The following is a 12,935-nucleotide window of genomic DNA, read 5'->3' on the forward strand; positions in this document are numbered from 1 at the left end:
TTTTTTGCCAACTTCATCCTAAAAGTTAGGCTACATCCACTAAATCTGGTTCTTAAATGAAAAAAAAGCTAAAATGAAAGAAGAGATTCAACTGTTCCATTTAGGCATCTGTTCTTCATGTCCTCTTGGTAAAATTCTACTTATGAATGTCAAAGTACCAGGGAAATTCATGCTGTTTGAATAATAATCAACAAATGTCAAGTATAAAAAGAGGAAACAACTTTGGCACAGAACTGCATCATTTCAGTAGTCTCTCACTCTGTGCTGCAACAAAACTTTGCACACAGCAGAACAGAATATTGCACATATTGTTAGAGGAAACACTGGTCGAGTCACCATGAAAATTTCCTGGATACGCGAAATCATATTGTATACCCAAAGACTGCTCTAATATGAAGTATAGTGAGTTGCAATTTTTGGTGTTGGATCATAAGACATTGAACTGCCTATGACAAATCCTCTTTCAGTCACATTAAAGCTATGCATTTTCTGGAATCTATGTAATCTTTAAATCAATGTGTACTGTGTGCTCTTTGGGACAAGTTAGCAATAAGTTGTGACCACTTCTGATCACAGAAAGGACTCCCTTTAGCTACTATGGCTGAAGGTCCTGTCTTTGACTTCACAACCCTTTGCTAATTTTTCCCACCTATTAAGAGCACGGAAGAGACGATTCAAAGATTAGAGAGCTGTTTTCAGAAAAGACGAAATCTTTAAGATTCTGCAAATGGTTGAACTTGAAGGATTTTCATTTTCATGGCTTTTTAAGTGGGAAATTTTCACAGGAAGATAACCAATTTGCACAGTTTTGCAAAGTTCATGTCATGTTTCTCAAAGATGTTTTCAGAGTTCATATTTTCATAAAAGACAAAATTTGTATGTGAATGTTTGAAGAACTTTCAATTTCATAGCACATTTTTTTCGAGTTGAAGGCACACTACAGAAGCTTGTGTTACAAGCGCTCCTTTACGTGAATGGTCAAAGAATTTTCATTTTTGCGGCACTTTAAATGGGAAACTTTCCAAAAGATCAGTAATTTTTGCCGATTTTTTCCAAGTTGAAGGCAGAAAGTGTTCCTCACACTACAGAAGCTTGTGCTGCAGGAGTTCTTGGGTCATGTGACAGCGGAGTTCGGTGATGTCATCCTGGCTGAAGTCGATCCGCCGTCCTTCCACGATGCACCGGGCATACTGAGGGAGAAACATAAATGTTTAGTCATTTCAGATCCAGCGGCCTGTGTATTGGAGAGCCTAGAGCATAAAACCTTGTAACACATACATTGAGACATTCAGAAAAGTATCGTTAACCTGGTTTGCTTTGCTATAAATAAATACATGTAAAAGTCAGATTTAGGAAAGCCTATCAGTATCAGCTACTGAAAAAGCATCGCACACCTTGAACTGACAGAAAAAGAAGCACTCTTTATCTTGGTGTCGTTAGGATTAACAAGAAAGACAACAAGGTCAAAAACGTCCTTTGCCAAACAAAATCTATTCTTAACACTGCAATATAACTTTTGTTATGACTTTCTTTGAAAAAAAAAGACTGAAAGACAAATCCTCCTACCTGACACACAAAAACACCGCAGTCGCCACTGGTCTCCTGCACTGGGATGTCCTGAAACAAACCATAAGAATATCACATGACTATCATGTGACAATCATGTGACTGTCATGTGACTGTCATGTGAACATCATGCACACATCATGTGCCACATATGATTACATCAGTGCACAGTGGATCTTCTGAAAAGACAACTAGCAAGCAACATCAAAACCATGTGAACATCACATAATCATCATCATCATCATCATCGGTCAGCTGCTGTGCAGTGTAGTGTATTGTGTCCTATCCTACTGTAGTCTGATCAACCATTCAACTAAACAACCATTCATTTATTCATGCATTCATTCATTCAAACAATCGACCTCACCTCCTTGCAGTGTCCGCCCCATCCCCAGGTGAAGTCTTCCTCTTCCCGTTCCTTTGCCTCACAGCACAGATAGCTCACCAGCCTCTGTAACAACAACACACTGGTTACCTCTGCCTCACAGCACAGATAGCTCACCAGCCTCTGTAACAACAACACACTGGTTACCTCTGCCTCACAGCACAGATAGCTCACCAGCCTCTGTAACAACAACACACTGGTTAGTTACAAACAACATTCAGACACACATAGAAACATACAATCTGATTGGGGTTGTGTGAAGCAATCAGCAGGGTCTTCAATTTTTAACTCAAAGGTTCTGTGTTCCAATCTGTTGATGTGCCACCAATCACACTTTACTTTACATGACTTTCCTCACTTCAATCAGGTGAAAATGAATACCTAGCTTTGGTTAGGGCCGTCCCTCAGAAAGGACGTTATATAGGGGTCCCATGTTTGAAGTGAATCACACCCAAAGCGCAACGTAGTCCAATGGTTAGGGCCCTGGCTCTGTAGTTAATAGCTGTGAGTTTACATCCACCCACAACCAAACACACCTGTCCTTGGTGCTGAACACTATCCACACACAACCAAACACACCTGTCCTTGGTGCTGAACACTATCCACACACAGTCAAATACACCTGTCCTTGGTGCTGAACACTATCCACACACAACCAAACACACCTGTTCTTGGTGCCGAACACTATCCACACACAGTCAAATACACCTGTCCTTGGTGCTGAACACTATCCACACACAGTCAAATACACCTGTCCTTGGTGCTGAACACTATCCACACACAGTCAAATACACCTGTCCTTGGTGCTGAACACTATCCACACACAGTCAAATACACCTGTCCTTGGTGCTGAACACTATCCACACACAGTCAAATACACCTGTCCTTGGTGCTGAACACTATCCACACACAGTCAAATACACCTGTCCTTGGTGCTGAACACTATCCACACACAGTCAAATACACCTGTCCTTGGTGCTGAACACTATCCACACACAGCCTAACACACCTGTCCTTGGTGCTGAACACTATCCACACAGTCAAATACACCTGTCCTTGGTGCTGAACACTATCCACACACAGCCAAATACACCTGTCCTTGGTGCTGAACACTATCCACAACCAAACACACCTGTCCTTGGTGCTGAACACTATCCACACACAGTCAAATACACCTGTCCTTGGTGCTGAACACTATCCACACACAGCCAAACACACCTGTCCTTGGGGCTGAACACTATCCACACACAGCCAAACACACCTGTCCTTGGTGCTGAACACTGTCCACACACAACCAAACACACCTGTCCTTGGTGCTGAACACCATCCACACACAGGTAAACACATCTGTCCTTGGTGCTGAACACCATCCACACACAACCAAACATACCTGTCCTTGGTGCTGAACACCATCCACACACAGCCAAACACACCTGTCCTTGGGGCTGAACACTATCCACACACAGCCAAACACACCTGTCCCTGGTGCTGAATACTATCCACACAATGGCAAACACACCTGTCCCTGGTGCTGAACACCATCCACACACAGCCAAGTCTGTTCAATACTAACCTGGTATGTTACACCATGCATCAATTATCAGGTATGCAATACAAGGAAAAAACAAAGGCATTTACTATCAAATTCTTCAGACATGTACCTGTAGGCAGGTAGGATAAGCGCCCCCTCGCGAGTCGTACAGGAACAGCAGCTTGTCCTGTACAGCCACCTCCGCCAGGCACCAGTGGTTCCCAAGGTGAAGAGGAACCAGCAGCAAGGACTTCTGGAAGATCTGCACCTGTAGAAACAATACAAGAATACATGGTGGGATGGGTTTATATATAGGAGTGGGCACAAGTGCAGCACAATCATGTCTAGGTCCAGGAAATCAGGTCCAGGGTTCAGCCAATACCTGGTCCTGTATTGTGGACATATCTCCTGTGTGTATCCTCCGTTTTTTTCCCTTGTCAGAGGGACCCAATGTTTGCTTTATAGAATATATTCGAAATTGCCAATTAGAGACTGTCATGCTAATGTGTTTCTCATATGTATCATCATGGTAATCAATCACTTCTATAAGGAGAGCATACTGTATTGAGCAGACAGTAGGCTGGCAGGTCCTTGTGTTTCTGTGGGTGGAGTAGTTACTAGTTGGTCACAAATATTAGGTATGATTCCATTAGGGTTTTGCAGGTGTATCCGTCCATCAGTCATACATTTGAATGAAATACAAAGGGTGGGAACAGTATTGCTCGTATCTTAAAAAGCTCTAGTGCAGGCTCTAGGATCTCTAGCACATTGGAACCACAATAGAGAAGTTTTCCAGTATATAACTATCTACTGTATGACTGAGCTTTGCAAGGGTACCTTTTTAGTCCACCTCTTGACCCCCTGGTACCCCTTCCTGCACAGCTGGGTGTAGAAGAAGGTGTTGAAACAGTAGACGTCAGGGCGGACCTCAGCCAGCAGCTCAAAATAACCGTTTATAACCTGTAAAAAGGATAAGAGAAAGTGACCTCAAAAGTTCTTGTTTGGAGCAAGTTCTTGTTTGGAGCAGCCACTCCCCCTCATCAACCATTTTTTTCTAGTTCCTTGAGTGGTTGTTGACACCAAATTTGACTGTATAAAACCACATTATATCGCTGGATAGTTTTAAAGAACACTTGCATCTTGCAAAATTCAGATATGACAGGTTGTGCAATGTAATATAACCTGCTGCTGCTGTGCCGCATGCCTGACAAGCTGGAGTGTTACACTGAAGGGCAGTTATACCGGCTATACACAGATACAAAAGCTGGTGTGCTACACCGAAGGGCAGTTATACCAGCTATACACAGATACAAAAGCTGGTGTGCTACACCGAAGGGCAGTTATACCAACCAATACAGATACAAATATAGAAACTGTTGTGCTACACCGAAGGGCAGTTATACTGACTATACAGATACAGAAGCTGGTGTGTTACACTGAAGGGTGGTTATATTGGATATACATAGCCATAGATACATAATATTAAATGAAAGTATGAAAACAAATATGTGACATCTGCTGTCATGTGACTCACATTGTCATTGAGCCATTCCTGGGGTGCAAGGGTCACCAGGTCAGCAACCTCCAGGTCAAATTTCCTGGGGGAGTTGACTGGAGCAGCTGCCTGCTTCATCCTGTCAGGAACAGGACTCACATCTTCAGAAGAATCCTTCCTCTCAGTGATTGGTCCATTTTGAACACTACTTATGACATCATCAATGATGTCAGAGGTGTCTGCTGACCTGATTGGTCCATTCAAGTCTACTGTGTTGTCACAATTTTTTGCTATGACAAGTTTGTTTTGCAAAGTTTCCACAATGTTCTCTTCCTTACACCAGTCTTTTTGCAACCTCTGTTGTTCATATAAACTTGCACAATTTATGATGCCTCCTTCAGGACTTTTCCCTGCAGATTTTTCTTGCCCTTCCTTAGGAGAGTTTTGCTTCTTACTTCTTCCAATCTCAAAAGTATTCTCATGTCTTCTAGCACCATCAGTTTCTTCAACTTTGTCTTCTTTAGCTTTAAGACAATTGACAGTTTTAATCTGTTCAGGACTTCTTTTGGCACATAGTTTGCTGTCAATACTAACACTAGTATCAGCAACAGCTTCATTTGTCTGCACACTATTTTCACTTCTATTCACATGTATGGTCTTAACATGTCTAATGTCACCCGAGTCCTGTTGTTCTTGTGTTCTAATGTTTGTATCAAGACAAATAATAGAATCACTCTCAGTCCCACTATCGACTGTTAGCAATGATTGTGTTTGTGCCATTTTGGCTTCTACTTTACTTCTTAGACAATTGCTCAGTCCCTTTTTCACATGTACAGCTTTGTGTATGGCTTTATCATGTCTGGAGTCATGTTTTTTCTGTGTCTTCCTAATGTTCACATTAGGAGAACCACCTTGATCACTCTCTGCTGATAGTGAGTATGTTTGTGCTTTCCTGTTTAGATGATTGCTCTCTCCCTTTTTCTCCAGTACTTCTACATCAGCTCTTAATGGTTTGCCATCTGAAGCACATGTAGTACTAGTAGGTAACTGAGCAGCAACTTCAGCGTTTGTACATGAAATGTTCCTGTGATGTATTTTTGGCTCCATTGTTTTTTCATGTGCCTTACCCTGCAACTTCCATGTTGGTACATGCACTTTGCTTAACTGTTGATCATGACCAACTTCAGTCCACTCCCCTTTAGTTTTTTTTCTGTCTGAACTGGGATCAAGTTTTTGAGTTGCAACATCTGTGTTTGAGTCATTGTCCAGTTCCCATGGGCAAATTGGAAACAAACAGTCTTGAATTGCTGACACTGTCTTGGCCTTAGCAAGCTTTACATCTTGATTGCACCTCTTTCTTTCTGCTGACATTGCCTTGGCCATGGCAAGCTTTACATCTTGAACTTCTGACACCGTCTTGACCTTCGTTAGCTCAACTTCTTGATTGCATCTCTTTTCTTCAAGACCTTTGAGCTGTTTTCCTCCACTCCTAGTCCCAGAGATGGGTGAAACGTACCATTTAGAATGTCTACTGTCCTCCACAGCAGTTTCTGCACCTACATGGCTTTCTTGCAACAGAGGTTTCTGCTCACTTTTTATTGTGTAGGCATTGTTTTCCTCTACAGGTCCAAAACGATGACCTAAGTTGTGATGCATCACTTTGTGGCAATTAGCTTGCTTGGGTGTTCTTTTTACACCAGGTTTGGTTGGACTCCTAGTATTTCCACGAGTAATGAAATGCTTTTGAGACTGAAATCCATTATATTTCACAATTTTCTTGCTGCTTCTTGCAATTTCACTGTTTCTGTGGTCTTGTCTTGAAGTCTCTCTGCAAGTTGCCTCAATGTTTTTAGTTTGACTACAGTGTGTTGAGTTTCTGCCTAAGTAAGTGCGCTCTGTATCTCCAGTATCCGCATGTTTTGACAGTGTCAGCAACAAAGATTTCTGCTGTGTTGATCTCTTCTTGGCATCACCGTTGTCTCTATTCTGCACTTTTGGTGTTTTGCAAATCTTTCCATTGATCTGGTTGTCAGGGAAGGACTTCTTTCCATGTTCTACTTCCGGTGTAGCTAAGGAGGTCTTTTTCAAGCTCCCTGGTGTATTTTCCACAGTTTGTGATGTTGTTAGAGACAAATATTTCTGCTGTGTTGGTTTCTTCTTGGCATCACTTTTGCTTCTATTCTCCACTTGTGGTGTTTTGAAGATCTTTCCATTGATCGTTTTGTCAAGGCAGGACTTCTTTCCATGTTCTACTTCTGGTCTAGCCAAGGAGATCTTCTCCAAGCTCCCTGGTGCAGTCTCCACAGTTTCTGATGTTGTTGGAGACGAAGATTTCTGCTGTGTTTCTTTCTTCTTGGCATCACTTTTGCCTTTACTGTCCACTTTTGGCGTTTTGAAGATCTTTCCATTGACCTTTCTGTCAAGGCAGGACTTCTTTCTATGTCCTACTTCCGGTCTAGCCAATGAGGTCTTTTTCAAGCTCCCTGGTGTACTTTCCACAGTTTGTAATGTTGTCAGGGGCAAGGACGTCCCCCTGAAGTGTAAGACCAGACGAAGACGGCTGTCCTGCGAGCCGACTGTGCTGACACAGAGTCTGGACCGTTTACACTGCTGTGGTGATGTCCAGGGCACACTGCCCCCCTCCCGCTTCATACTGAGGACATCACAGATTATGGACCTGGAACATATATACATGTAGTTTCTTATTATATAAAAATGTTCATGGTTTTGAGATGCACTGTGACAGGAATAGTGGGCAAAAGAGGGTCTGCACACACTTTTCCATATGGCACAGGCAGCCTATTTCTATCTGCCATAATTCATAGGAAATGAAGTCTTATCCATGTACTTCGAAGAGAGGCAAGTAAATTTTGCATTATTGAACTTCTTTATTTTTGCATAATATTAATAATTCCGGGCAAAGCATTATTGGTACACCTCATGAAGACCCTCGATTATTAAGTGTAAACAAATGAGTATATTTTATCCATATGTTACATGATATAACTTATCTAGCACGATATCTTTTCTCTGCAAATTATATTGAATGTTAGATACAAGTGATAAAGTTTTGATACTCTGTAAGTTTTGATACTCTGTTTACTTCTTTGCAAGGTTTGCCACTAAAACATTCCTTACTGGTGCTTGGTGTCAACAACAATATAATACCTGTTATAACAAGGGACACAAGAATTCGTGGTATGACATTGAAAAGTACAGAGGTGTCCTCAAACTGTGTCAATTTAACAAAATATGCCAAAAATTCCCTACTTATTTCAGCGCTTCGCCATCGCATGGGCGCCGCCATCTTGGTTCTCGCCAGATCTCGCGAGAAGTCCTCGTTCTGCGTGACGTCACCAGAGTAACATGGCGCCTCCCTCAGCCGCTTCACTCTCACAAAATTGGGCAGAAAATCGTTCGCTTATTATAATCAACTAATCAACTGGTAAATTTGATTAAAATTTTGAGTAATGCTTTTTATGATGTATCAATAACTGTCTTTTGAGCTGAAAATGGGCAATGTTTGGACAACGCTGTAAGGTTTACTTTGTGCGGAAGGATACGGAAGTCGCCCATAATGGCAGTAAACAAAAGAAGGACATTTTGTTGAAGACTGTTGATTCTTATTTTGCCAATTTTCCATCATTTTCTAGCGAATCGATGCAGATTCCGTGAGTGCGGTGAGAGTAGAAGGACAACAGAGAGACACAGAGGACAGTTTGAGCGAGATCAGCGGAGGTTTGCTGCTGGTTTAGCCGTCGACACAGCCGGTCCTTTCTTGCCAAAAATAGCAGCGAACGCAAGTGGCCAAAATGTCGCTGAAAAGCAAGAAGGACACCAAGATGCGGATCAGGGCCTTTCCCGTGAGTATGCCCGCTTATTTTCTCCTCTGAAACATCAACTAACGAGACAGAGGAGTGCCAAACATGTGAGCTGGCCTTCTCTTTGGTATTTATTATGAAAATTACGTGCAGGCGTCTCGCCATTTTCCCTCCTCTGGTTTCATCATAATAATTTTTGTTGCATGACGACGCAAAATTTAACTCAAAGAAGCTCAGTTGGAAAAACTCCGGATATTCCCTGCGTGTTCACTTTGTGAGAAAATTGTTCCTAATTCCGTCACAAGTGTGTTTACACGCATGGATACTTCCGATGAAAGGTGATAAACACTGCGTGAAATTGTTGGCACAAACAAGCCGACGTTTGGCGTCAAATATAAATAAAGCTGCAAATAATGGTGAAATTGAAAAGACATAAGATTCAGTCGTTTATGATTTTTGATAAATGATGATCTTGTAATGGAATTTAGATGGTCTTTGACACAGTGTAGAAGACATTTCATAATTTCAGCTTTGAGATTAAAAATTCAAAATGCCAGATACACTGTTCAAAGTATCAAACTTCACAAATGAAGTTCATTACGTCAAGTATTTAGTATTTTTTCCATAGAATTATGCAATGATACCATCAATCGTGCTTCATAAAGCAGAAAAGTGGTGCATGGAAATTTGAATATGAATGAATGTACAAATATAGTCATTATTATGACTGGTGGGAAGTTACATGTATATGCACATGCTATAAATAGATGGTTCCGATATATAATCTTTGCCCAAAATGAGGGAAACCATGTTAACTTTGTCATCTGTTAAGAGTATCATATGTACGTGCACATGTAGTTATCATGTAACAGCTGGTTCAGACGTCACGACTCACTAGTATTCATGGCTTGAAAAGGTTGTTGGTCCTGTTTTGTTCAGAGCACTACAAAGTACAATGATGAAAGGAGGTGTTGTTGTATCTCCTTCTCTGTTTTCTTTTAGACAAAAGAAACATCTCAGCGTCAACAGCTACTTAAATAATTACACATAAACTTATTATAATATGGCCATTATTGGAATTGGAGAATCAAGAAAATGGTACATATTTGTATTTCTGAACACATTGCAGGATTGCACAAAGTAGCATTACAGATTCAGATTCACATGTGGTTGAAGCTGGTCATAGAATACCCTTTATGTCAAAAAGTATGTCTTATTCTGAAAATTCCTCCCTCCATAGCAGGCCCCAACATGTTTTGATTCTTACATGTAAATAGTTGTATTTACAGATTACATAAATAAAGGTTCAAACAAACATACCTGTATCCTGTTCTCTACAACATTGGCCTCTATCGAGAACTAGCAGCTAATGAAAAGCAATGAATTCCCCTACAATTTAAAGTTTGGTAACATTCCTTTAGAACATATTTTAGAACAACTTGAATTAACTTTATTCCTCAACAATTGTACAGGATACAATGTATTGTTTGGCAACAGCTAATAAACAACATACAGATACAGAACAACAAAATATTATCAATTATATATGTACAAATATACTACATACAAATATACTGACATACGTATGCAGATATTGGAGTAGGGGTTGGATGAAAAGTATGTAAACAGTTACAGTATCTAGGCCCTGTTGAAGGTTACCACTCAACAGCTGTGGAAAAGTAAAACCCCTTCATTAATGTGAGGTGTAAAGCTGTAGGGCTGATATCAACTAGGATTTTACCATGGTCAATATTGAGTGAAGGAGGCCATATGCATTAATGATGTCTAAATGAATTGATAATATTGTTTCATAGTATTAACTTGAACATATCTTCCCTAACATATGACAATAATAAATGAAAAATATGTGAATGTTTTTTGGGCCCTGGTAAAGATTGACAGTTAGCGACTACTGAAAAATAACAAAGGCTCTATGCTCAAAAACATATTACATTAGCATTGTTTTTCCATTTATATACTGATGAACTGAACTTTGTACCCAACCCTCACCTGATGACAACAGATGAATTTCGTATTTGAACAGTATCTTGGCCGTTGAAGAATTCCACAGAAAAATTACAAATATGCTACAATGTGTGAATGAACATATCTTCCCTGTCCCTCCCCAGATGATCATGGATGAGAAGTATGTGAACAGCATCCCTGCTGAAGAATGCCAGTTAGCGACTACAGAAAAATTACAATTACACAACAATTTGATGTTCTTTCTTTTTATCCTCATAGTATGTTAACCTGAACATACTATCCCTTTCCCTCCCCAGATGACGATGGATGAGAAGTATGTGAAGTTGTGAACAGTACCTTGTCCCTGTTGAAGAATGCCAGTTCACAACTACAGAAAACAATGACCATTCGTGCTATTATTATTGTTTTTCCATTACATGAGGCCCAACTGAACGTTCTAACTATTCTTCCTCAGATGACGATGGATGAGAAGTATGTGAAGAGTATCTGGGCCCTGCTGAAGAATGCCAGCTCTCAACTACAGAAAAATAACAAATCACTATCCATTGTTTGATTATACTTCTGCTGGCATCCCTGACGAACCTTAGCATTGTTTTTCCATTATATACTGATCAGTGATTAACTGAATGTTTTACCAAACTCTCCCCAGATGACAATGGATGAGAAGTATGTGAACAGTATCTGGGCCCTGCTGAAGAATGCCATCCAGGAGATCCAGAAGAAGAACAACAGCGGCCTGAGTTTTGAGGAGCTGTACAGGAATGCCTACACCATGGTACTCCACAAACATGGGGAGAAACTGTACACAGGACTGAGGGAGGTGGTCACAGAACATCTCGTTAATAAGGTGGGCTTAAGCACCTTGTATTTGTTAGGCCACACCAGTTCATTTTCTTGGTTCTTACACATTTTAAAGTTGAAAATATAGCAAGCAAACATTGTCAAAGCAGAAGGCAGGGAGGACAACTTCATTATGACTTTATGTGCTCCCAGGCAAAAACCTGGTTGTCTGGATTTGTGTGAGTCTGTGTCCAGTTAAGAATATTTCTATTAAATCCAAGAAATAACAAAGTAATCTCAAACAAAACTTGTAGAATTTTGGCAGTAAAACTGAAAATATTCTGCATAAGAAAATCTTAACATTATTATCGACAGGTGCTTTTTAACACATTTGCATCATGGTGGTTATCGTGAGGCGATGTTTTGGGTATTCACATTATTTTTTTCCAAATAAAATTTCTGACATCATGCAATATTAACGGGTAACAAAATAAAGTATTTTGAGCCTAGTCTTATGAGTTTGTTTCTCTTCCCAGGTGCGAGTGGATGTGCTGGAGTCTCTCAACAACAACTTCCTGCAGACCCTGAACAGTGCGTGGAACGACCACCAGACCTCCATGGTCATGATCAGGGACATCCTCATGTATATGGTCAGTACAGGGCATTTGTTTTTCTTTGTATCATATAAAACATTTAAAGGCTTAATAAATTGTTCCTTATTCAAAAATAAGAAGTTAACATAAAGCCAAACTTGCACAGAGAAACACTTCAGACCAATGCTATACAAAAGAGGACATCACATGACAGTGTACAAAGCTACAATGTTTTATCTCAAGTACAAATGTACATTAAAAAGTTTTGTACAGTAGCACAAGCTTTGTAAGACTGAACTGTAAGTCTTCATCCACTCACACTGGAATGTACCCCCCAGCTGGTATCCCATATTCTTGAAAAGTAAAGTTCTTTGTTCACAACCACATCTTTAGAAGAGCCAATGTTGCAGTGGTGGTTTCTCACCTTCCACAAACAGGGCATTCCCAAGTAGTTCTTTTTAAGTATTGCAACGAGATAAGGCTTCTGCAATTTTAATAATGTGGTCCCAAATGTGACAAGTTTTTTATCCTCCTACTGTGCATCTATTTCTGCCTAACGCTGCCCTTATTTTTCTCAGGACCGTGTTTACGTGCAGCAGAACGGAGTAGAGAACGTGTATAACCTGGGCCTGATGTTGTTCCGAGACCAGGTGGTTCGGTACGGCTGTATCCGAGACCACCTGCGCCAGACACTGCTGGACATGGTGGCACGTGAGCGCAGGGGAGAGGTCGTTGACAGGTTAGTATCAACAGCATGAAAGATCTCTGAGATTTGATA

The 12,935-nt window shown here is 40.7% G+C and overlaps 3 protein-coding genes across 3 annotated transcripts in view; 1 reads left to right on the top strand and 2 right to left on the bottom strand.

The window, feature by feature from the left end:
• Positions 1-6,757, bottom strand: LOC118427211. The gene is made up of 7 exons (XM_035836851.1): positions 5,017-6,757; positions 4,320-4,442; positions 3,613-3,750; positions 1,934-2,017; positions 1,567-1,617; positions 1,029-1,190; positions 1-789 (listed from the first exon to the last, which is right to left on the bottom strand). The coding sequence occupies exons 1-6, from the start codon at positions 6,631-6,633 to the stop codon at positions 1,083-1,085; spliced, it is 2,121 nt and encodes a 706-aa protein (XP_035692744.1). The 5' UTR covers positions 6,634-6,757; the 3' UTR covers positions 1-789; positions 1,029-1,082.
• LOC118428016 lies at positions 6,669-8,396 on the bottom strand. The gene is made up of 3 exons (XM_035837981.1): positions 8,248-8,396; positions 6,759-7,654; positions 6,669-6,691 (listed from the first exon to the last, which is right to left on the bottom strand). Exons 2-3 carry the CDS (start codon positions 7,627-7,629, stop codon positions 6,669-6,671), a joined length of 894 nt encoding a protein of 297 aa, XP_035693874.1. The 5' UTR covers positions 7,630-7,654; positions 8,248-8,396.
• The window catches only part of LOC118427210 (cullin-3-A-like), a 14,356-nt gene continuing 9,703 nt past the window's right edge, over positions 8,283-12,935 (top strand). Inside the window, exons 1-5 of the mRNA XM_035836850.1 lie at positions 8,283-8,422; positions 8,631-8,840; positions 11,434-11,631; positions 12,101-12,214; positions 12,736-12,896. Of these exons, the coding sequence (XP_035692743.1) occupies positions 8,790-8,840; positions 11,434-11,631; positions 12,101-12,214; positions 12,736-12,896 (524 nt within the window). The 5' untranslated portion in view covers positions 8,283-8,422; positions 8,631-8,789. The remainder of the gene's footprint in view (positions 8,423-8,630; positions 8,841-11,433; positions 11,632-12,100; positions 12,215-12,735; positions 12,897-12,935) is intronic.

The sequence above is a fragment of the Branchiostoma floridae genome, chromosome 12 (genome assembly GCF_000003815.2).
Source record: "Branchiostoma floridae strain S238N-H82 chromosome 12, Bfl_VNyyK, whole genome shotgun sequence".
Taxonomy (NCBI): domain Eukaryota; kingdom Metazoa; phylum Chordata; class Leptocardii; order Amphioxiformes; family Branchiostomatidae; genus Branchiostoma; species Branchiostoma floridae.

What these genes read in the sequence shown, in the direction of transcription:
- LOC118427211 (XM_035836851.1), bottom strand. Translation starts at nt 6,633, where the DNA reads ATGCATCACAACTTAGGTCATCGTTTTGGACCTGTAGAGGAAAACAAT. An exon ending in GGGGCGGACACTGCAAGGAG is followed by an intron (nt 1,618 to 1,933) that starts GTGAGGTCGATT and finishes GGTTTGTTTCAG; the next exon opens with GACATCCCAGTGCAGGAGAC. An exon ending in GCGGTGTTTTTGTGTGTCAG is followed by an intron (nt 1,191 to 1,566) that starts GTAGGAGGATTT and finishes TTTCTCCCTCAG; the next exon opens with TATGCCCGGTGCATCGTGGA.
- LOC118428016 (XM_035837981.1), bottom strand. Translation starts at nt 7,629, where the DNA reads ATGAAGCGGGAGGGGGGCAGTGTGCCCTGGACATCACCACAGCAGTGT. An exon ending in CAGTGAAATTGCAAGAAGCA is followed by an intron (nt 6,692 to 6,758) that starts GCAAGAAAATTG and finishes TGGAAATACTAG; the next exon opens with GAGTCCAACCAAACCTGGTG.